Source organism: Mus caroli, chromosome 1, assembly GCF_900094665.2.
Source record: "Mus caroli chromosome 1, CAROLI_EIJ_v1.1, whole genome shotgun sequence".
NCBI lineage: Eukaryota > Metazoa > Chordata > Mammalia > Rodentia > Muridae > Mus > Mus caroli.
This window is the reverse complement of record NC_034570.1, coordinates 41878870-41901118: the sequence shown is the minus strand read 5'-3', so window position 1 is coordinate 41901118 and position 22249 is coordinate 41878870. Positions and strand designations below refer to the sequence as shown.

Genomic DNA, 22249 nt, shown 5'->3' with positions numbered 1-22249 from the left:
GGGTGGGGGAGCACCCTTATAGAAGCAGGGCAAAGGGGATGGGATAAGGAGTTTGCAGAGGGAAAACCAGGAAAGGGGATACCATTTGAAAATGTAAATTAAAAAAAAAAAAAAAGCTGAGAGTTCCCTTGTCTTACAAAGTTTCTAATACTACGTTTTCCTTATCAAATCATGCCAGAACCAGATACTGTTCTCTTAGTTTATTTGTACAAAGTCATGACAACTGTAGGACAAAGATGTTATACTTCACCTGAGTTCACCTAGCTTGGAATGCCAAAATCATACTCTTTCTGCAATAGCTAACAGTGTATTGTGTGTATATTATTAAGCTTACTAAATCTATCATCATGACATCTTCCACCTCTTATTTGAACTTTACAAGCTCAACTGTGACTTGCTTCCCAGATACCTACTCTGCTAACTGCACCTGTAAGAATCATGTTGTTTGTAGTAGGGTTAATTATGAGAAATTCAGCATTTATTTACTTTTGAAGTTTTGACGGGCCAGATATAAAATATGTAGATGGCTATGTTCTACTTATTAGTTGCTGCTGAGATTAAGAGCCTAGGTTAAGGTTACATGACACCGATTAGTAACCAGGCACAGACCCAGGGTATCCGTATTCTCAGTCTGTACTTAACCCACAGGGATTCTAGGCCTTGACAGACCTCAGATTCATAACCAAAGGTGAGAAGGAAATTGAACAACTGAGTTCTGATTCCTAAGGGAAGTTTGCTAAATCCAGGGAGGGAGGGAGATGGGAGAGTTGGAGGGGGACTGGGTCACTGGTTTCACTTTTATCCCAAGCTTGTTTTCCACCTCTATTGCCAGCTGGAAACTGGGTCCCGTGATTTCTTTTCCTTAGTTTGTATCCACGCTAAGACTTACCCAGCTCTATTACAATGGTTAAAACTTAAGTAGGTAACTGAAAAGCTGTCCTGCCTGACCAGCCTGTTCTCCGTTTCTGCTCCCTGCAGTATCAGGTGCACAAATGGATACTTCACCTGTTAAATAAACCATGATGACTGCATATCCTATTTTGTTTTAGAAGTCTCACTCAACATTTCTCAGTAACGTGTAATCTAAGAAGCCTTGCTAAAAAACAAGACTACCAGCTTAAACAAAATATTGAGATTATGTCATTACAAAAACAAATAACAACTAAACACCAACCAACCAAAGAAATAAAGCACATCCTCTCCTTAGCTCCATCAAGGACTTTGAGTATTAAATGAAAATAAGTCCTCAGACTTCTGTCAGGTTACACACACACACACACACACACACACACCACTCTAATGTGACACTAAAGGAACACTTTCAGGTTGACAATATATGGAATCCAAATGCCTTGCCATCAAAGATAAAAAATGTATGTGTGGAGTGTCATAAGCAGACATCTGTTCTTTATTAATGAGCCACCTGACTATCAGCAGGAATGCAGAGCAGTTTTATAGCCCTGTACTGTTAAGCAGGCTGAGAGGCCACCTGCTCATAAGCTTTCCAGCGATTTACTAAAAAAGCTATTCAAGTGTTATTATCAAAAGAAAGTACCCTCTTTTCTCCAGGAAAAGAAAAAGGTTAATGTATTTCTACATCCAACCATGTCTACAAATCTGCCCTGGTCTATTTTATTGGGGGTACTTTCCCCAATCAAGGCTAATCTTCCACTTACCTGAGTGCCCGGGCTCTTTCCAGGAACCCTATATTGATTACTCTCTAGGGTCTACTCCAACCTCTAATTCTTGACAGGATAAATTTTATCAGCAGTGGAGAGTCTGGGACCTTTACATTTCAAAGCAAATACCAATTCTTTAAAAAATAGGAGGCAGGGCTAAGTTGCCCAGCAACAATAAAAATGTCCATAGCATCTACTCTTAGCACTCTTTAAGTAAAATGGCATCTTAACACCATGGGCGGGGGGGGGGGGGGGAGACACATGAGCACAAAGCCTTTATCTTAGTTCTCCATTGAGTTCAATACTCCCAACTACCAGAAACACTTTTCTGGACTTCTGACAGTCCTTAGGTTTCTCCCCTGGCTACTTTCTCCAAGTGCTGGTCCCTACTGCTCTATCCTACCCAGAAGTTTAAGGGCTCAGCCCAAGGTGTGCTTTGCTTCTCATCTGTCATAGTCTCCTTGAACAGTAACTTCAGAGCTCTAACTGCCCTGTTCTTAAGTTCACAAAGTAAAAGCTCGGCATATACATCCATACAGCTCACACATTGCTCCTTGCCAGATTGAGTGTCCTCTTGCAGTAACAATCTCTTTGTTAGGAACAGCAATGTGCTCAAATAAAAATACGCCCTTAGATGTAGTCCTGTCAACTGAGTGAACAGTGCCAAGTGGGTTTCTGAGAGTTTTTCCTGATTGAAAGAGCCTCTTTCAATCAATCTCCCTTTCTGTACTTAGATGCTCAGCAAAGGCCAATGCCGCTCAGGCAGAGCAGCCTGCTTCCAAGTATAAGGTGACAGGCACGAGATCCAAAGTTGGCTGAGTTCATTCACCCTGCTGTGAGTACTTTTACCCGCTACCTACAGATACTTAACTCTTTTAAGAGCTCAAGATGATCTACTTTCTAGCCCTCTCCCAAGATGTGCTTCTGTGGTGTTTTTCTGCAAAGGGCAACTTTGGTCCTACTGCTCATCCTAACCATGGCAATGAACTTAATGTCACATTCTTCTCACCTACTGGATGCTAAGCTTATCCTAGCACATATCTCAAGTGCACCATCTTCTCACCTACTGGATGCTAAGCTTATCCTAGCACATATCTCAAGTGCACCATCTGAAATTTTTTTTCTCCCTCCAGTACATTCTCCAGTGTATAAAAACTGAACCATGTCATTCTTAAAAGCTGTCAGGGTTCACATTGCAGTTTGAACAAAATATATGTCCTTAAGGTGCCATATAAGACCCTGTATGAATGTTTCCCAAACTATCCTGAGAAATACCTGTGACAGAAGATTGAGTCTTACATTCTTTACTGCAGCCCTGTTTACAATAGGCCTACAGAGGTCCTTACTGATAAATGGGTAAGGTAAATGTAGTATATACATACAGCAGAGTTTTCATGTAGTCATAATACCACACCTTCTGTAAGGAAATGGTTAGAATTGTAGATCTCAATATGTAAAATAAACCAGACACCAGTTTGTTTTTCCATACTAAATCAACATAGATAAGACATAATACTAGAGACTGGAGAGATGGCTTAGGGGTTAGTTAAGAGCATGTCTTGTTCTTGCATAGGTCACGGGTTTGAACCCCAGTACCAACATGGTGGCTCACAACTGTCCCAACTCCAGTTCGAGGATATCCAATGCCCTCTTCTGACTTCTGTAAGCATCAGGCACACATGTGGCACACACATACATGCAACAAAACACATGCATTAAAAAAAAAAAAACTAAATGTTTTTAAAATAAAAAAAGATGGGCTGGAGAGATGGCTCAGCAATTAAGGGCACTGACTGCTCTTCCAGAGGTCCTGAGTTCAATTCCCAACAACCACATGGTGGTTCATAATCAAGAACTGGAACAGATGTAAATTCTACTTTGACACCAAGGTCGGAGTTAGTGAAAACTTTAAATTAATAACGTTAGGCTAAAGACACAGTTTAGGGACATAAATTTTAGAACTCAGTTTCTCAAGTAATTTGTTCAGAATTAAACAACTTCCAGCATTTACATTCACTGTAGGGACCATAACATTTCTAAACAACAGAAAACATACACATTGCATGAGCCTAAAGTATGACTCAGCGGTAGATTGGACAGAAGCGTTCTACTTTGGAACAGACACCCGATCATTCCAGGTCACGGCTGCTGAAAACTTTCCAAAGCTTCCTATCACTCTATCGGTACTCCTCAAGCTCCACAGAGGGTCTGGAAATTTTTTTTTTCTTGTGAGTGAAGAATGCATATATAAAATCAGAATGCTGGTGACATGGCTTATAAGCACCTATTACATAATTAAGTTACATTAAAAATTAAATCATAAAAATGGAAAAGTTTCTTTAAATTCTTGATTTTCATGGAACATTTCCATTCTATTGACGATAAACAAATTACAGTGGGACAAAGCATGGTCTGTGGTCAAAATGAGCTGCTTTCCTGATGCTACACTCTGGAAGCTATGTGAACCCTGGGGTTTTAATAACCTGCCTAGAATCCAGAGACAATAAAATATTTAAATGTGCTTTGGGCCTGCTTCATGGTTTCTATGAGAATTAAAATAATTCTCAAACATGCTTTTCAAAGGTAGGTGACCCCACAGTAAGCACAATATACGTTAGCTATCACAATGATTCTAGAAGGCAAACTATTCGGATTTTAACTTTACACAGCCTATGCTAATATTTCACATAAGCCTTGATGTGAGAGTTGATTCTAATTGTTGACATTAAAAACAAAGGGACAATGTACAGAAAGTGCAAGTATCTAGGCTAGCAAAACAGATGGTCTGAACAAACATGGGCCACATTGTGTTCAGGCCCCAACCTTCTGAGGACTAATCACAGGGAAATTAGGTCACGTCTGCACACCTAAGGCTCTTGTGATGGAGGTTTTTGGCACAACACAATAAACATGGTTAAGACATTTTTCTTCCAGTATAAATTGTGCCAACTTTAGGTACACACGGCCATTTCAAACTTGGAATTAAGACTATGTACGAGTCGGGCAGTGGTGGTGCACGCCTTTAATACCAGCACTTGGGAGGCAGAAGCAGGCAGATTTCTGAGTTCGAGGCCAGCCTGATCTACAGAGTGGGTTCCAGGCCAGCCAGGGCTACACAGAGAAACCGCATATGAAAGACTATGTATGAGGGCTGGAGTAAAAGCTTAGCGGTTAAGTGAATAGTTGGAGTTCAGTTTTCAGCACCTACACCAGGTGGCTCACTACTGCCTGGAACATTCCAGCTCCAGGGAAATCCGACACCACTATGCTCCTGTATTCACATGTACATACCCCATCCCAACATTATTAAAAGCAAAACAAACAACTACAGATGAAAAATAGAAGAAATATGGCATTTCTTAATGAAACCAGCTTTACTCAGACTCTGGTGAGAAAACTTCAGTCACAGACCTAGTAAAACACAGTTTCAAACACATTAAAGTAGTGGATATGAAGCAGAATGAAACATAAATGAATTTCTTTTTAAAAGAAAACATGCCTGTGGTAGACCATATAGGACAGTCCACACAAATACCGATACTAACACCCCTGCCTAGCACCTGCAAAGACTGCTGATGAGGATGTGAGTGGTGAAGACAAACCTGCAAAGCACACTGCCCAGAGCCCCCAAACACAAGGTAATCGCACCACGTGGACAGCCCCCTAGTCATCTCAAACAGCGTCTAGTTTGAACTCTAGATGCTTATACTAAATACGTAAAATAATAAATTGTACAATGCTGAATAAAAGTTTGGGTTATATATTTTCATGTATGTTTTCTTAAAAGGCAAACAAATAAAAAATCCCCAAAGCAAAAGGAAATGACAGACACCAACATTACCAAATGGAAGTGGAAAGACCATATAAGCAACTTGGTAACTTAGAAATGAAAATCCCTTCAGATGTAATCATGATAAAAATTTAGAAATGTCTCATTCTGCCAGAAGCAAATTATGATACGAAAAGATTAAAAATAAACAGGAATACTTAAAGATAATACATGTTGGGCTTGTCAATCAGGATTTTTGAGTGATAAGAAAAAAGAAGACTACCCATAGAATTCAATTAATTATGTATGCCATTGTTTTATACATTATTAATCTCACTTAAGGGAAGAAAGTTTAAGTTTTATTTTGTTACCACACATGATACTGCACAGTAATGATTCAATTGGCACATATAAAACACTTAAGACTTAACTATAAACTACAATTAAAGAGAACTTTAACAAGAGACAAAATATCAAGATTTTAATTTTACAATGCAATAGTTCATTATTTATACTTGTATACTGATGTTAATACTCCAGCTTTCCAATTTTGGTATGTTGGCAAGCAGAATTTAGAAGTACAGCTGTTTCTTAAAAGCCGAGATTTGCGGACCTGTAAACTGGCAGGGAAAGAGTCAACCCAGAAAGTTTCAGCTGAGACTTAAAACAAACCCAGCATTTCCTCCTTTAAACTTACTTGGTGCTGGGACAAAACCTACGGTGAGCACATACTCAACACCGCACCACGCATCTACCAGAATAACACCTTTTGATGGTAAGTAACTCTCATATCTTACAAGTCAATAAAATCCTTAGAAAATGAATAACATTTTCCCTCATGAAAAATTAAAATTCCAAACCATAAAATGAAGAATTGCATGTCAGGTAATATGCACTAGAGCCAAATAAATCAGGAATTTTGTTGCAGCAATTCACACATGCAAATAAACTGTGCAGCAGTTTGCTATTTTACATGTGCTTGGGAAAATCTAACACCCAAAGAACAACCATTGGCTTCTGCCAATGACACTTTGAGTAACCTTTTGTGCATTTTTGAATCTTATTTATATTTAACTCCAAAGCAATTTTTTTTTTTTTAAAGCCAGTGGTGCAATATCTATCTTTAGAGTCACACTTCTACACTTACTTTTCTTTCAAAGGTTCCAGGGTAAGATTTTTATTTTTAGAACTAGGGTGTAATTATAACACTCACCTCTAACCTGACCAGCTTTTATTAACTGCAGCACTATTACTTAACAAGGAATACAATTAAATAGTTTTAGTAAATGTTGATGCAACTAACTGAAGTTGCACCACCACTAATTATGTTTCTCCATAAAGTCTTTGCAAATAAAATATTTAATATTCAACAGACCATCCTCACAAGCAACTGTAAACACTAAGGAACAAGCAGGGTACGGAGAGAATATCTACAAGTGGGAGCTTATGCCAAGAAGCCTTGAAGATTCTGTTCAAGATCATTTTAGTCATTTTAAACAATTCAAAACAGCACTAGATTAGAGAGAACCAAAGGACACCACTGATTGACAAACTCCTTGACTTTTTTAATAGAGAGGAAGAAAACCCTTCAGCTGTTTATAGAGTACAAATGTAATTAGTCCCAAGAATTATTGCAGGGCAGAGAAGAATTTCACTATGAAACAAAAATCAGAAATCTGATAAAAAAATACTTTCAGGTAAGAATTTTTCCTTTCAAAGGCTAACAAGCCTTTCAAACAGGTAATTTTAATAATCTGGGTATTAGAAGTAAAAGCATTTCAGCATGTTAACATTAATACTTTAAAAATAATTCCTGTGTACATTTATGTGTGGTTGAGTTAATTTGTACCAGGTACATGTAGGAACCCACGGAGCCCAGAGGAGGACACTGGATCAGCCCTGGAACTGGAGAGATGATTGTGAGCTATCAGTAGGAGCTGGGAATCTGGTCCAGATCCCAGGCAAAAGCACTAGATACTCTTAAGAGCCATCTTTCTAGCTCCAAAGACTGTGAAGAAAAATCTTAAAAAGTGTAAAAACTTTCCCTTTGCCAACAAGATCTGACTCACAAAATTTTAACAGAAACACTACAGAATTAGTTCAGCAAACTCATAGGATTAATGCCAGAACTAGCAGACACAAGGGTTCAACCTATGGCTTCATGCCCACTTTACCACTAAGTCACACTACAAATCCCTTACTATGAATGTTTAAAGTAAAAATAAGATCACAATTTTAAAAAATTTAAGCAGTGTAATTGTTTTGTAATTTGCTGTTAGGTATAATTACAAAAATAAGTCTTTAAAAGCAATACTTATTTTAATTAATAGTTATGAGCTAGGAAGCTAAGCCATTACTGAAGTTTAAGACAAAGTTATGCTTTATAAACATGGCATATGAATACTTAAAAAATCTATTAATCACAATTTAAAAGCACTAAGACACAAACAAAATGTAGGTAAATATTTCTTAAATCTGTTTCTCATCCATCTCACAAAATATAAATGGAAAAGAAGGTTTGACATCTGTAGCAAGATTTATTTTACTTAAAAGATTTATGATCAGTCTCTGTTTTAAAAAGCACTTTTTCATTAATTAAAAAAAAATACGAAATATCAGATTTGGCATCTCTATTTTACGTTAGATAGCTTTTCAAATTTCTTCAAATGTGACAGTCTGAGATACAATTTGTGAAAGTGCTGCAATTTGAAATGAACATGAATATATTTCATACATGGTTGCCCTTAGCAGAGAACTGCCATGTCAGAAAATGGCCTGCTGTGTAGGGCGTGTGTCTGTTCTACTGTAGGGTAATGATGCACGGTAGTAAACTTTTACCCTGCATCTTCAAGTAGCTTTGGTTTTGCTACACAATGCACATAGAAGGTAGTGGAAAATTGGGAGGGAGGGGAAGAAGGGAGAAGGGAGGTCATTTAGGAGATAAATCAAGACTCTTAAAAAGTAAGTAATAAAGCAGATTCTAATGCCGTCAACTAAATAAAACCGTTCCATAACTTGAACTGTTCAAGCTGCGAGTAGCATTTATTATTTATTTTAGTTGCTCTCTGGGCCAACAGTACTGGCATGGAATAAGAACAGCAACAAGACAAACCACAGCTCTTTAAAGTCAATATTAATAGGTGTAGGCTTTGCTAATTTGGGACTAGCAAAATTTCTAGTTCTTTATGGCAAACACTATAGCAGGAATACAGTGATTTAATAAATCATATCTAAGAGACTACATGGAAACAGGTGGTCATTTTCAGAATTGGTAAATTGAAACAAGTACACCCAGGAGATAAATACACATACACTCACTCTCTCTCTCTCTCTCTCTCTCTCTCTCTCTCTCTCTCTCTCTCTCACACACACACATACTCACAAACACACACACAAACTTATGAATGACTACACTGTCCAAGCAGCATTTTCTGTTCCCTTTGTTTTCAATGGGTTAAGAAATGTATCTTTAGCTTAAGTAAACATACTATTATAAATATAAACCATACTGAAACTTGTTAATTAGTACTGAAAGTTATTTTTTTAAATACCACCTATTAATGCTAATTAACACAAACAAGAATACTTTCATTTTCAAAATATTTAAAATGTATTTAGGGAATCCCTCTAAAATATGATTTAGTCAAACAGAAAAATGTGCCAACAATGCATGTATTCAATTTATGTAATTTGGATGATAATTTGAAACAATTTGAAAAATATAGAAAAGCTCTGAAAGGTAGACTTCAGTCAGCCAACTCTATATACATTCTATTGTACTGAGAACAACAATGTTATCCTAAGCAAAGCAATACATCTTATTGATTTGGCAGTGGTATCCCCCTACTATTTAAACAACAAATGACATCAGTTACATTCTCCCTCAGAAGCAGAAACAGCCTGCAAATAGAATAAGGTGTTTTCTTGTTTCTTTTCCTTTCTTTTTTATGTGACTAGGGGCAGGTCGAGCAAGTCTTTATTTAAATAATTCAAGTACAACAGATTGTAAAATTCCTCCCTACTATACTTCATTAAAATTTAAAACTCAAATGAAGACTTTCTGGTTTCTAGTTTCCTTTCCAGGAAATCTTCATAAAAGTATGTTTTTTCAGAAAAGATAATTTTTTTCTAAGTTAAAACCCCAAGTGTTTTGTTTTGCTGTTTTTTTTTTGTACTTTAAATATCACAGGTGTTTTTACATATATAGTAAAAAAAACAATAAAATCAGCTTAAAATAAATTTATTGTACAATACAAAAAATAGGCATACTGGAAAATAAAGATACATTATTAAATATACAAAGCAAATGAAGAAAGCTCAACAACACAAATGTTTTAATCCAAACACTAAGATAAAATGCACAACATTTATGCTAAAAACAAAATATTTCAAGAAGAGTATGCATTTCAAATGAAATGTTAATGATAGCAAAAAAAAAAAAAAACAGAAAAAAGGAAAAGAAAAAAATACGCTGTCATGTAAATGCTTGAATATCAAGAATCAATAATAGTAGGAAAAATTAAACCCAACAATACTGGGTACTTCTCAAAGAACTTTATTTGAAAAGAGATTGAATTGAATATACTGAAGGGAATTAAGATAAATGCACAAACTGGCAAAGCTTTTCTTTCCTTTCTTGTCTGCAGATACAGTCGCAGTATCTTACCTACTACTCTTAAGCTAATACCTTCCCATACACAGTTTTGAATGCTTGTTCTTAAAAGCATTCTCTAAACACAGCAGCTGACTCAATCCTACTTCATAGTTAAGTGTACATTCAAGCATTACTAGAATTATATATAGGAAGTGCCAAAAATTAACAAAATAATTTGAAGTTTACACAAACATGCACACAATATGAAAATTAAGTCATTTTGTAAAGTAAATCCAACTTCTGAATGAAACAACAAAATGTACACATAGAAAATGGAGGGGAAAAAAAACCTAAAATCTTTTTTCCAATCATGGTGTTCAATTACCTGAATCACAGTCACTCTGGATACAAGAAAAAGAGATGATTAGTGTCCACAGGCAGGGCAGTGGCAAGGCTTTTAAAGCATCAGGCTGGGGAATGCATATGAACACCAAAGGGACAGGACAGCCAGCCTTTCTAAAACCCACCATGTAATTATTTAAATACAAATATTAATACTTAAGTTAGCCCAAAGGCTTTAAGGTCGAACTTCTGAGAAGAACCCTTTTCTTAGTATCAGAGTTCCCAGTTTCAAATCAGATCATCAGGATTTCCCTGTATCTTATTTAGCCTCTCTATCAGTGAACTATTTTTCCCTTTACTTTCTTTACAGAATCTGCCTACTGTACATGTGCCATAATTTTAAAAAGCTATAAGGCTTTCATTCTCAACCACTTGCCCAAAATTTACAAGTTTAAAAGTGAATTTGAAAAACCAAACTTGAAATTGTGAGAAAAACAAAATACATGAAGGAAGACATGTAAATAAATCCTGCAGAACATTAGTATCACTTTGCCAAGATAGATTCTAAAAATATGTATATCTGTTTATGACAAGATAAAATGGAGCCTATGATTCTCTTGAAAAAAGTTTTGATTCTCAATATTGCATTTTAAAAATAAACAGAAGCATTCCAATTCAACAAATATTTTAGTTGTATACTTAACACCTTCAGACTATATTCATTTCATAAGTATGCTAATAAAAGTTCAAAAAGAACAAAATTTATGAGATGTCATAATTATCACAAAATATTCATTAGCACTTATGAAACATAATAAAATTACTAAAAGCTAAAAAAGCAAAATTTACCGTTCATACTTAAATACAACAAAAAATTACATGAAGAATATGAAAATACAATCCATTTTGAAGATAGTTCTTGACTCATTTTCTGAGCACTAACCATTGTAGCTTTTAAATAACAGGGCACACCATTCTCACACATCTGCAATTCTTTGGCTGGAGTGTTTCAGTGTTGTGAAACATTCCTAATACATTGTGATTCTGACAGGACAGAATTTTTCAAACAAACAAAAAAAGACATATTTAAAAGTATTTGCATTTTAAATATTCAAAGCCAATCTACCACTATAACTGGCATATATGTAAACTAAAGCTAATTTTATAATCTACTGCTCTTTTAAATAAAATAATTTTGATTACTTTGCCTTTTTAGTTTTATATTTAGCATGGAAGTACTTTCTGTCACTACCAATATATCCTATCAATTATAAAACTGGAAAGGAAAAGACAAACCCAACAATACTTCTCAGTTTAATATGCAGGCTTCAGAACTAAGAAAAACAATGTGGTTACCAAATTATATAGCTAAAATTTTAATGTAACTAAGGAAATTGCATTTTTTAAAAAAGTTTTAAAAAATAAAGCAAATTTGCTTTATTTGTAAATGCTCTTTTAAAAAATAACAAATGTTTTTTATACAAAGATTACAAGCGGAAAAAAAAAAAAAAACGAAACAAAACAAAACAGAACCTTTTTTTAAGTTTATGGCTCCAGTACCCAAAACTGATAACAATAGAATACTTGAATAAATACTTAGTTTGGAAAGATAAACAAGAAACAAAAGCCTAAAGATGTTTCCGATGTTAAAAGGAGAATCATTCTGTTCTGTAGCTAGAGCCCATCTCTAGCTCCTCTCCCCCAGACTCTCCATTCTATATACTACAGTTGTAGAGGTGTCGTCACTTGACTCAGGTGACACTTTTTTCCATACTGTGTCTTTTAAAGCAAGTTCTTGCTGGAGACTCTCATAGTCCAATGGTCCAAAGGAATGCTAGTTGTTCAAGCAACATACACAATTTATTAGTGCACTTGAGTGATGAAAGGTCCAAGCTATAAAATGTATTTTTCAATGAAAGTTATTAAGATCAGTTAACATCTTCACCCATCATCGTCTGACATCTTGACATGCTACTCATGTTGATTGGCAGGAAAGCTCCTACACTGTCAGCGTTTCAAAGTTCTCAGATATTAGTAAAGGTTACTCTGATTGGAACTAAGTTAGCACTTACAAAATGTACTTAGTACATTTAAAAAATACTATTTGTAAGTGTGTCTCTAGTGTACAAGGTAATTTTACTCCACATTTTCATTATGTGGGATGCAAAAGAATTGAGTTAAAATTGTCAACAGCAAGTCCTTTGGCTCAATGAAAAAAACAAGCAAACTCAAGTCCTGATCTTAAGACTAACTCTAAAAAAAAGAAATGTTTATGCACATGGGGCCACACACTGTGATAATAAACAAGACCTTATGGGTATTTAACATATAGTAGTACAGCTTTCTTATTACCACCATCAAAATCATATCATTAAACATTCTGGAAAAACTGTTATCTCCAGTGGCTTTTTTCTTATTTAGTCTTATGAACCTATCTATTTACATATCCATGCACCAACTAGACAATGAGCTAAATTTAATCCCGAACAATAATTGACAAATATTAGGAGTAAAAACAAGGCTTTAAAAACCAGCACTGCTAAGCTAACAATTTTGTTTAAATATTACAAATGATTTTAATATCTATGAAGGACAATAAAAATAACTTATTTGGAATTGGCAAAGACTTGAGGCTGTTAACAAGCTGAATTTTACATAAGCAGGAGGGGCTACTTGCTCATCTTAGAGGACACTGAGAAGAATCTAAGGAAGGAATGGCTTACCCTTTGATCACCTCCTTCTCTCCGAGGATCAAGTTTTTTTGCAAAGTGTCTCAAATTATCATAGTTATGGAAGTTACACAGAGAAACAAGATCCTGTAAAGAGTTACACAGAATACATATAAGAAATCAGATCTTCACTGGTTTATTCATATTTCAACAGATCATGCCTCATCCTGTGCAGCTTCATCACTACCTTCTAGCAACTACTTGCAGACTAGTGTGACAGACCAGAGAGACAGCAAGAGGACTGACATCAGGATAAGAATAGAAATTTAGTTGTAATTCTCTATTGCTAAGTTTTTGAAGACTGAAAATAAATTATAATCTGGGAAATTAAAACACTCAGCAGTTAAGAGCACTGGCTGCTATTTCAGAGAACCCCAATTTGATTCCTAGTACCCACATGGCAGCTCACAACTGTCTGTGACTCCAGTGTGAGGAATACAACAGTTTCTTCTGGCCTGCGAGGATTTTAGTTATAGTACACATATATAAGCAGGCAAAACATTCACATATTAAGGACATTTTTAAATAAATTAAGCATAAACAGAATTTTCTGAAAGAATAATTAAATCGAACCTGTTTACAAAGACAATTTGAGGCTTTTCTACCACCACCTCCAATACCACCCAATTAACTAGTCCACAGGTAGGAAAGTACAAAAAAAAAAAATGGTAAGAGAGGGACAGCTTAGCTTATATGCCCACCCCGTTTTTCCTCACTAATAAAATTTGCTTACGTGACAAAAGTGAATTCCCTTAACACTGTTGCCCATCTTGTCAAGAGGAGGAGACCAACACATCATGCCCATGACGTTGGGGACAACTAAAAGAATACCCCCAGCAACTCCAGATTTTGCAGGAAGACCAACCTGAAAATAATTTAAATAAAAGGGCATTCATATAAATATTTTAATAAACAAAGGTTATGTTTGAGAACTGTTTAACAATTATGGCACATACAGGCCCAACCCTGACACCCAAGTTCAATCCCCAAGACCTACATGGAGGGACAAAAGAGCTGCGGCCTTCCAGCTGTCCTCAGATATCCACAACCTTTCGGCCTCTCAATAATACACAGACAAGCACACAGTGGGGGGGAGGGTATGGGGGACTTTTGGGATAGCATTGGAAATGTAATTGAAGACATCTGGTCAGTTAAAGTACTTAAATCTGAAGTGTGGGGCCCTGAATAGTTTATTTTATAGAGCTGTATTTTCTAATTATCCTAAAACCAAAACAAACACCCCCCCCCAAACACAGAACATGAGGGATTGACTTTTCAAGATTTTCTGTAATATATTGCCTGAAAAAGAGCCAAAAATTAAGAGATAAATATTAATGCAAATTAATTCCCTTCAAAAAATTTCAACTTTTATTATAAGAAATACAAGGGAAAACAGAACAGGGACAGAAGAAAGTCTAGTCAAAAGAAATATACAGGAATAAATGACTCAATGTCTTCAGGTAAAAATATCAGTATCTCTCTTTAGAGAGATCCTGAAATCAAAAAACAAATTAAAAAAAAAAAAGAGAGAAACAAAACAACTATTAGCCCATTAACATTCCAAATCAAACAAAATGTAGAATTATATACCCATAGTTTATAGAATGGCACAAGCAATCTCAATGATTAAATATTATATTAAACTTAGTGGTAATGTTAACTTATAAGAGTAACAGTTTAATATGCACTAGTTAAGATTTTATGGCAGTATAATGCTACACTATGTATTTATAATTACATGCTAGAACATAAGATAAAGAAAAGCAAGTATGTACACAGATGAATCAAGATGAGTCATTGATCCATAACTACAAAAGTTGACTGATGAATAACATGAAATCCAGTCCTATATTGTACTACACTTGAAAACTGCAGTGTCTGCAAAATGGTTCAGTAAAGAAGTAAAGGAGCTAGACAGCAAGTGTGGCGGCCTGAGCTCAATCTTTGGAGCCAAGGCACAGGCACTAATGCACAAACAGACACACAGAGTACTTAGAACACAAAACAAATGATATTAAGATGCAATTAACATAAATAGGATCAAATAAAAATGCCTACATATTTCTCAAGTACCAAATATACAATACTTAAAAGAAATTTTAAAATTTTACTATTCTATGCTCTTAAGCCTACATGTACGGCCTTAAGCAAAGATTCAGGCCTTTTGTGTGATCACCACAATGCCAAGCATCAGCAGTGAAAAACACAGCAAGTCTGGACTCACCTTGTACCATGATATGCCTTCAGAACCTAAGTGGTGACATTAGAAGTGACTGCATTTTTAAGGACATCTCTCAGACTTTTTAACTCTACCCTTTACTCATTTGTAACCAATTAACCTAAAACAAGTCTCTGTCCAAAAATAATATACAGCTTGAGAAGCAAAGTTCAAACTGTATTTTGGAAAGTACTAGTCTAGATTAGTTCCCTGCGAGAAAAAATCAGCAACTACTTACATGGAACGCAAACTGCCCTGAGAAGTCATACATGCCACAAGAATGCATCAAGCTCAGTGTATTCCGAACTGCCTCAGGACTGAGGACTCTTTCACCAGTAATTGGGCAGAAACCGCCATTAGCCAAGGTGGCAGCCATCACACTTGCTGATTCACATGTCACTTCAATAGAGCACAGCTAAAACAAAGAAAAAAAAGAGTTTTGAAAATTTAGGCTCATGGCAGTTTCATTTTCTCAGCTCTTCTAAAGGGGATGTCTTAACCCTAAAACTGGCATTTCTAAGATTTCAACGGACAAAAGTTTTTAGTCATTTTAAGATGTGTTTAGATTTGTCCAAACTTATATTTTGGTGGCTAAATTAAAAGAAAAAGACCCAAGCAAGGCCCTAAGCTTTCTTACTTGTGTATATAGTATTCATACTTGTTGAAATATTAGTGTTTCCTTTTATATATTACTGTTAATGTAATAGTGAGAAATAGGCCATAGTATCTTTTAAGATAAAACAGAACACATGAGCATTATGACAGATAGTGTCAGGATGAAAAATGACTACTAACTGTGAGGAAGGGATATATGTTGCTGAAAAAACACTTGACATTTCACCTATAACAAAGCTTAGCAATCCAATTTACAAAGCAACAGATGACAAAGAGAAATAAATATGTAAGACAGCCCTGACCTGGGCTATATAGTGACCAGGGGTATATAGGGCCATGAATCTATATAGTGCTGCCTTTTAAAGCCCCTATCAATCAATATTCATTTGCTATTTACTGTGGACAGCAGTTATACCATGACAAACACAAACACCTATTTTAGCAAGAATAAAATGTTTGGCCTTCTGGTCGGCGCCAGCTCCGGGTCACCTTGGGCGCAAGGACGGTCCCATGATCCCCAGAAGCCTTTCCATGCGCTCTTAGGATCACTGGTGAGTGGAACACAAACATCTGTTCCAAACCAATCATGATGGGCCTGTGACAGCAGGAGTAGAGACACAGGAGCCCTGCCTGACCAGAGGCTGGGGTTCCTTTTGATCAGTGCTGGTATACCTTGGTTTCAAACAGACCAGACAGCCCCACAGTCCCCAGAGAAACCACTTCCAGGTGCTGTAACATTCCCAGGATCTTAGGACTCCAGGATCCCAGGATAACAGGAGCTTGGTCACACCAGGATCTCAGGGTCTCAGAGGAAGCTTAACTGCCAAGAATTCTGACACACCCAGAATCTCAGGTTCACAGGAGCCCACAAGCAAAGGATCACAGAGAAAGCTGGACTCTAAGGAGTCCTGAATCAACTGTGATTATAGGAAGGACAGGCTCCAATCAGATATATTGAAGACAGCAAAAACTTGAGATAATCAGATGGCAGGATGGCAAGTGTAAGAACAGAAGCAACAGAAACCAAGGTTACCTGACATCATCAGAACCAAACTCTCCCACCATAGCAAGTCCTGGATACACCATCACACGAGAAAAGCAAGACATGGATCTAAAGTCACTTCTCATGATGATGATGGAGGACTTTAAGAAGGAAATAAATAACTCCCTTAAAACACAGGTAAACAGCTAGTAGCCCTTAAAGAGGAAACACAAAAATCCCTTAAAGAGTTATTGGAAAACACTACCAAACAGGTGAAAGAATTGAACAAAACCATCCAGGATCTAAAAATGGAAGTAGAAACAATGAAGAAATCACAAAGGGAGTCTACTCTGGAGATAGAAATCCTAGGAAAGAAATCAGGAAACATAGATGCGAGCATCAGCAACAGAATACAAGAGATGGAACAGAGAATCTCAGGTGCAGAAGATTCCATAAAAAACATGGACACAACAATCAAAGAAAATGCAAAATGAAAAAGACCCTAACCCAAAACATCCAGGAAATCCAGGACACAATGAAAAGACCAAGCTTAAGGATAATAGGTATAGATGAGAATGAAGACTTTCAACTTAAAAAGCCAGTAAATATCTTCAATAAAATTATAGAAGAAAATTTCCCAAACCTAAAGAAAGAGATGCCCATGAACATACAAGAAGCCTACAGAACTCCAAATCAACTGGACCAGAAAAGAAATTCCTCCCTACACATAATAATCAGAACAACCAATGCACTAAATAAGAATAGAATATTAAAAGCAGTAAGGGAAAAAGGTCAAGTAACATATAAAGGCAAACCTGCCAGAATTATATCAGACTTCTCACCAGAGACTATGAAAGCCAGAAGATTCTGGATGGATGTTATACAGACACTAAGAGAACACAAATGCCAGCCCAGGCTACTATACCCAGCAAAACTCAATTACCATAGATGGAGAAACCAAAGTATTCCATGACAAAACCAAATTCACACAATATCTTTTCATTAATCCAGCCCTTCAAAGGATAATAAAGGGAAAACTCCAACACAAGGAGGGAAAAAGCCAGAAAGCAATCCTTCAACAAACCTAAAAGAAGACAGCTGCAAGAACAGAATTCCAACTCTAACAACAAAAATGACAAAAAGAAACAATTACTTTTCCTTAATATCTCTTAATATCAATTCCCCAATAAAAAGACATAGACTAATAGACTGGATATGTAAACAGGACCCAACATTTTGCTGCATACAAGAAACCCACCTCAGGGAAAAGGACAGACACTACCTCAGAGTAAAAGGCTGGAAAACAATTTTGCAAGCAAACGGTCCGAAGAAACAAGCTGGAGTAGCCATTCTAATACCGAATAAAATTGACTTCCAACCCAAAGTTATCAAAAAAACGAGGGGCACTTTCATACTCAAAGGTAAAATCTTCCAAGATGAACTCTCAATTCTGAATATCTATGCTCCACATGAAAGGGCATCCACATTCATTAAAGAAACTAGTAAAGCTCAAAGTGCACATTGCACTGTACACAGTAATAGTGGGAGACTTTAACACCCCACTTTCATCAATGGACAGATCAAGGAAACAGAAACTAAACAAAGACACAGTGAAACTACCAGAGGTTTTGAAACAAGTGGATTTAACATATCTACAGAACATTTTACCCTAAAACAAAAGGATATACCTTCTTCTCAGCACCTCATGGTATGTTTTCCAAAATTGACCACATAATCGGTCACAAAACAGGCCTCAACAGATACAAAAATATTGAAATTATCCCATGCATCCTATCTGATCACCACGGACTAAGGCTGATCTTCAATAACAACATAAATAACAGAAAGCCAACATTGACGTGGAAGCTGAACAACACTCTTCTCAATGATAACTTGATCAAGGAAGAAATAAGAAAAAAATTAAAGACTTTTTTAGAGTTTAATGAAAATGAAGCCACAACATACAATACAAGGTCCACAATGAAGGAAAATCAATATAAACCAACTGCCCCCCCCACCCCCCCAGAGCTCCTTGGAACTATACCATCAATCAAAAGAAAATACATGGTGGAACTTGTGGCTCTAGCTGCATATGTAGCAGAGGATGGCCTAGTCGGTCATCAATGGCAGGAGAGGCCCTTGGTCTTGTGAAGGCTCTATGCCCCAGTATAGGGGAATGCCAGGACCAGGAATGAAAGTGGGTGGGTTGGGGAGCAGGGGGAGAAGATAGGGGATAGGGGAAACTAGGAAAGGGGTTAACATTTGAAATGTAAATAAAGAAAATATCTAATAAAAAAAATCTTAAAAAAAAAAGAATAAAATGTTTGTATGTAAATGTTATCAAGTTAAGTAAAAAAAAAAGCCAAGGGTATACTGAGCAGTGGCACACTCACCTTTCATGTTAACAAAGCCATGAGTTTGATCCCCAGCATTGAAATATAGCAACATCAGCATTAATAATTTACCTCACTAAACCCAAAGTTACCCATAAACCTAAAATACTGTTCCTCACATTTTTTTTTTTTTTCAATTAGCAGCAACCAAGGGGGAAGAGTAGCTTCCCTAATAAAGTTGTTACACTGGCCCACAAACGTCAATTTAAAAATGATTTCCTGATAGCCTGATATTCACTTAGTTAAATTCAGTTCTTCATAGAATACAGTTAACACCTCCATGGGTATGGGTGTCCTTGATTTCTGTACTAAAGAATTGAAATTTCACAATAGAGTAGTAGTACTAATATAACTACAATAGCCCATATTAAATGTTTTATAGGTTAGAGTAAAATTGACACCAATTTCAGGTGAGTTTTGAGGAGTTACTCAATCTCATGATGTTGGTAATGCTACTTGTTGGTAATTGAAATAGGTCATTTGTGAATTAATGTTATATTGGTAAACTGAATCCCCACTACAGCCCTCACAACTGAGTAAATGGGAATCTGAGACTTGCACTCCCACTAACCTATCTTCTAAAGATGCTATACGGTTAAAATCAAAGCACCTTCATAAGTAGAGACAAATACAAAGTAAACTAAAAAAATTAAAAATGTAGTCTACACATCTCCATATTACAGCTTTATTTGATAAAAATTATGGGGAACGGAGCGATTTTCAGGAAGACTACTAAATTGATGTCTGTACCATAGGAAATTATATGTGTGGGATGCTCCCAACGTGATATAGATATGTAGAATTAACTTAGAGGCACAGGCATACTACATGACACTAAAGGCATGTGCTGAACAATTCTCAGCACCAATGAAATCAGATTTAAAAAATGCAGCTAGAGGATAGCAAGACAGCAGAAAAGAATGACACTTCAAAATGCTGCTAAGGTATTTTTTCCCAAGGCAAAACATAAAAACTGAAAAACACAACAGGAGAAACCAGTTTTTGAAACTGTCCATCTTCATCTAAATGTATTTCTACACTGTTTCCCATCTTCCATTCTCACGTGTAGATTCTTAGGATATATGGACATGAAGCAGCCTTTCATAACATCCCTTGAAAGTCAATGGAAATTTATTTTCTCATAGCCTTGAGTCAGGATAAGACATCTATATTTTGTAAAATGTGATACAACTATTTACTTATAAAGATAATTCATACAACTCAGAGTAAAAATTACCTGGAAGTAAAAATCTAGTATCCCAACCATGTCTGTGCCTTCTGGAAAACACTGGAAAAGAGCAAAATCCAAAAATATGGAAAAGCAATGAAAAAACAGGCAAACACAAAAAAAGCACACAATAAAATACATCAGTATTAACTTTAAGGTATATAAGATGTTTCACTTTGCCATCAGAATAGTATGGAGTTCATAAATGAGTATAATTATAAAATAAATTTACATCATGTTACATAAATTCCTAAATTCTATTTAGGAGACAAAGATTAAACAATTTGTGATTTATAATCATACAGAATCTTAAAGTTCTTTTAAAAATAAAGGTTTATTGACACTAGTCAGATATTGCACTTAAAAAGAAACAAACTGACCAGTATTTGCACTACTATAGTCAAATATTTTAATATTGCCAAATACATAAAATCAATTAAATATTAACACAAATAATTTGCTAATAACACTGACTCAAGAGTGCTTCATAAAAACTTTTCACTTTATATAATTAAAGGCTAATGTAGAGTTCTTAGATGTCATTTTATTAAACAAAAGTAACTTTGAATAGAAAAAATGTTAAAACCTTCTTTTCTTTTAAGTAATATCCTATTGCAAAATTTCGATCTCCACTTTCTCGTTCAGATTGAAACCTAGAAGAAAAAAATGATGATTGTTCTTGAATTGTATAGCAAAAGTACAGTATAAACCACCCAGGACTATTGGGTTCTGTCTCTGTTCTTTCACTACAACAGTTACATCCCCTTGGGTAGTAAGCTTTTGCTCACTATGAAAGGCGTGACATCAACTCATCCTTCCTAAACTTCATACATTCTGAACAAAGAAGCTAATTTTAAAATGCCAAAATTGGCCATCACTGAAATAAATTAAAATGGCTTGTCAAGCTGTCTTGTAGAATCACAATGTACCTGAGGGAGTTGACAGGAATGTCAGATCAGTGACACATAAAATGGAACTTGCAACAGTCACTGGATTAAAGTGACATGTCCCATGAAGCAGGAGCAATTACAAAAGTATGAAAACAGAACTTCCAGGACAATTCTTTTATTGTTGCTTTTTATTTTCAAGACATTGTATGTCACCCTGGCTGTCCTCTAGAACTTGCCTTGTAGACCAGGTTGGCCTTGAACTCAGCAATCCGCCTGCCTCTACCAGTCAAGTGCTGTGATTAAAGGCGTGCATCACTATAGCCCAGCTGTCAAATATTTTTTAATGTTATGTGTGATTTGCCTACATATATGTCTATGTACCACTTGTGTACTTCATTCCCATGGCAGTCAGAAGAGGTCGCCAGGTTCCCTGGAAGACCAGCCACAGATCTTACCCATGAGTCATCTCATCTTTCTAACCTTTGGGACCAAAATTTTAGAGGTATTAAATGTCAAAACAAAAAAACACAAGCTGGAAGACTTAAATAAGTTTTCCAGTCAGAACTATATTTGAAAGGATAATTCTGACAGTAGTTGGGGAAAGGGAAAGAAAAAGGGGTGAAATAGCAGTCTACTGAAATGAGCTGAAAAAAGCCTGCATTCAAGTAAGGAGTTATATGGTCAAACATAAGTCTTTCACAGGAAACAGAATAGACATAGAAGTCTTGCCTTAAAGCTTTCTATAATACAGTCTGCAAAGGGATCCTTGGGAGAGTTAAAGAGAATGAATTATCATGAAGATAGAGTCCA

At 36.0% G+C, this 22249-nt stretch overlaps 1 protein-coding gene across 3 annotated transcripts in view; it reads right to left on the bottom strand.

Moving 5' to 3' along the window:
- Positions 1–22249, bottom strand: part of Gls (glutaminase) — a 69828-nt gene that overhangs the window by 11955 nt on the left and 35624 nt on the right. Inside the window, exons 10-15 of one of the 3 annotated variants that reach the window (XM_021160005.2) lie at positions 21136–21202; positions 20559–20609; positions 15570–15746; positions 13847–13978; positions 13108–13200; positions 7768–12218 (exon numbers count right to left, since the gene is read on the bottom strand). In XM_021160005.2, coding sequence (XP_021015664.1) covers positions 12072–12218; positions 13108–13200; positions 13847–13978; positions 15570–15746; positions 20559–20609; positions 21136–21202 — 667 coding nt within the window. In that variant the 3' untranslated portion in view covers positions 7768–12071. Of the gene's footprint in view, positions 1–7767; positions 12278–13107; positions 13201–13846; positions 13979–15569; positions 15747–20558; positions 20610–21135; positions 21203–22249 lie in introns of those variants that run through there. The other 2 variants (XM_029475950.1, XM_021159995.1) reach the window with 2 other exon arrangements.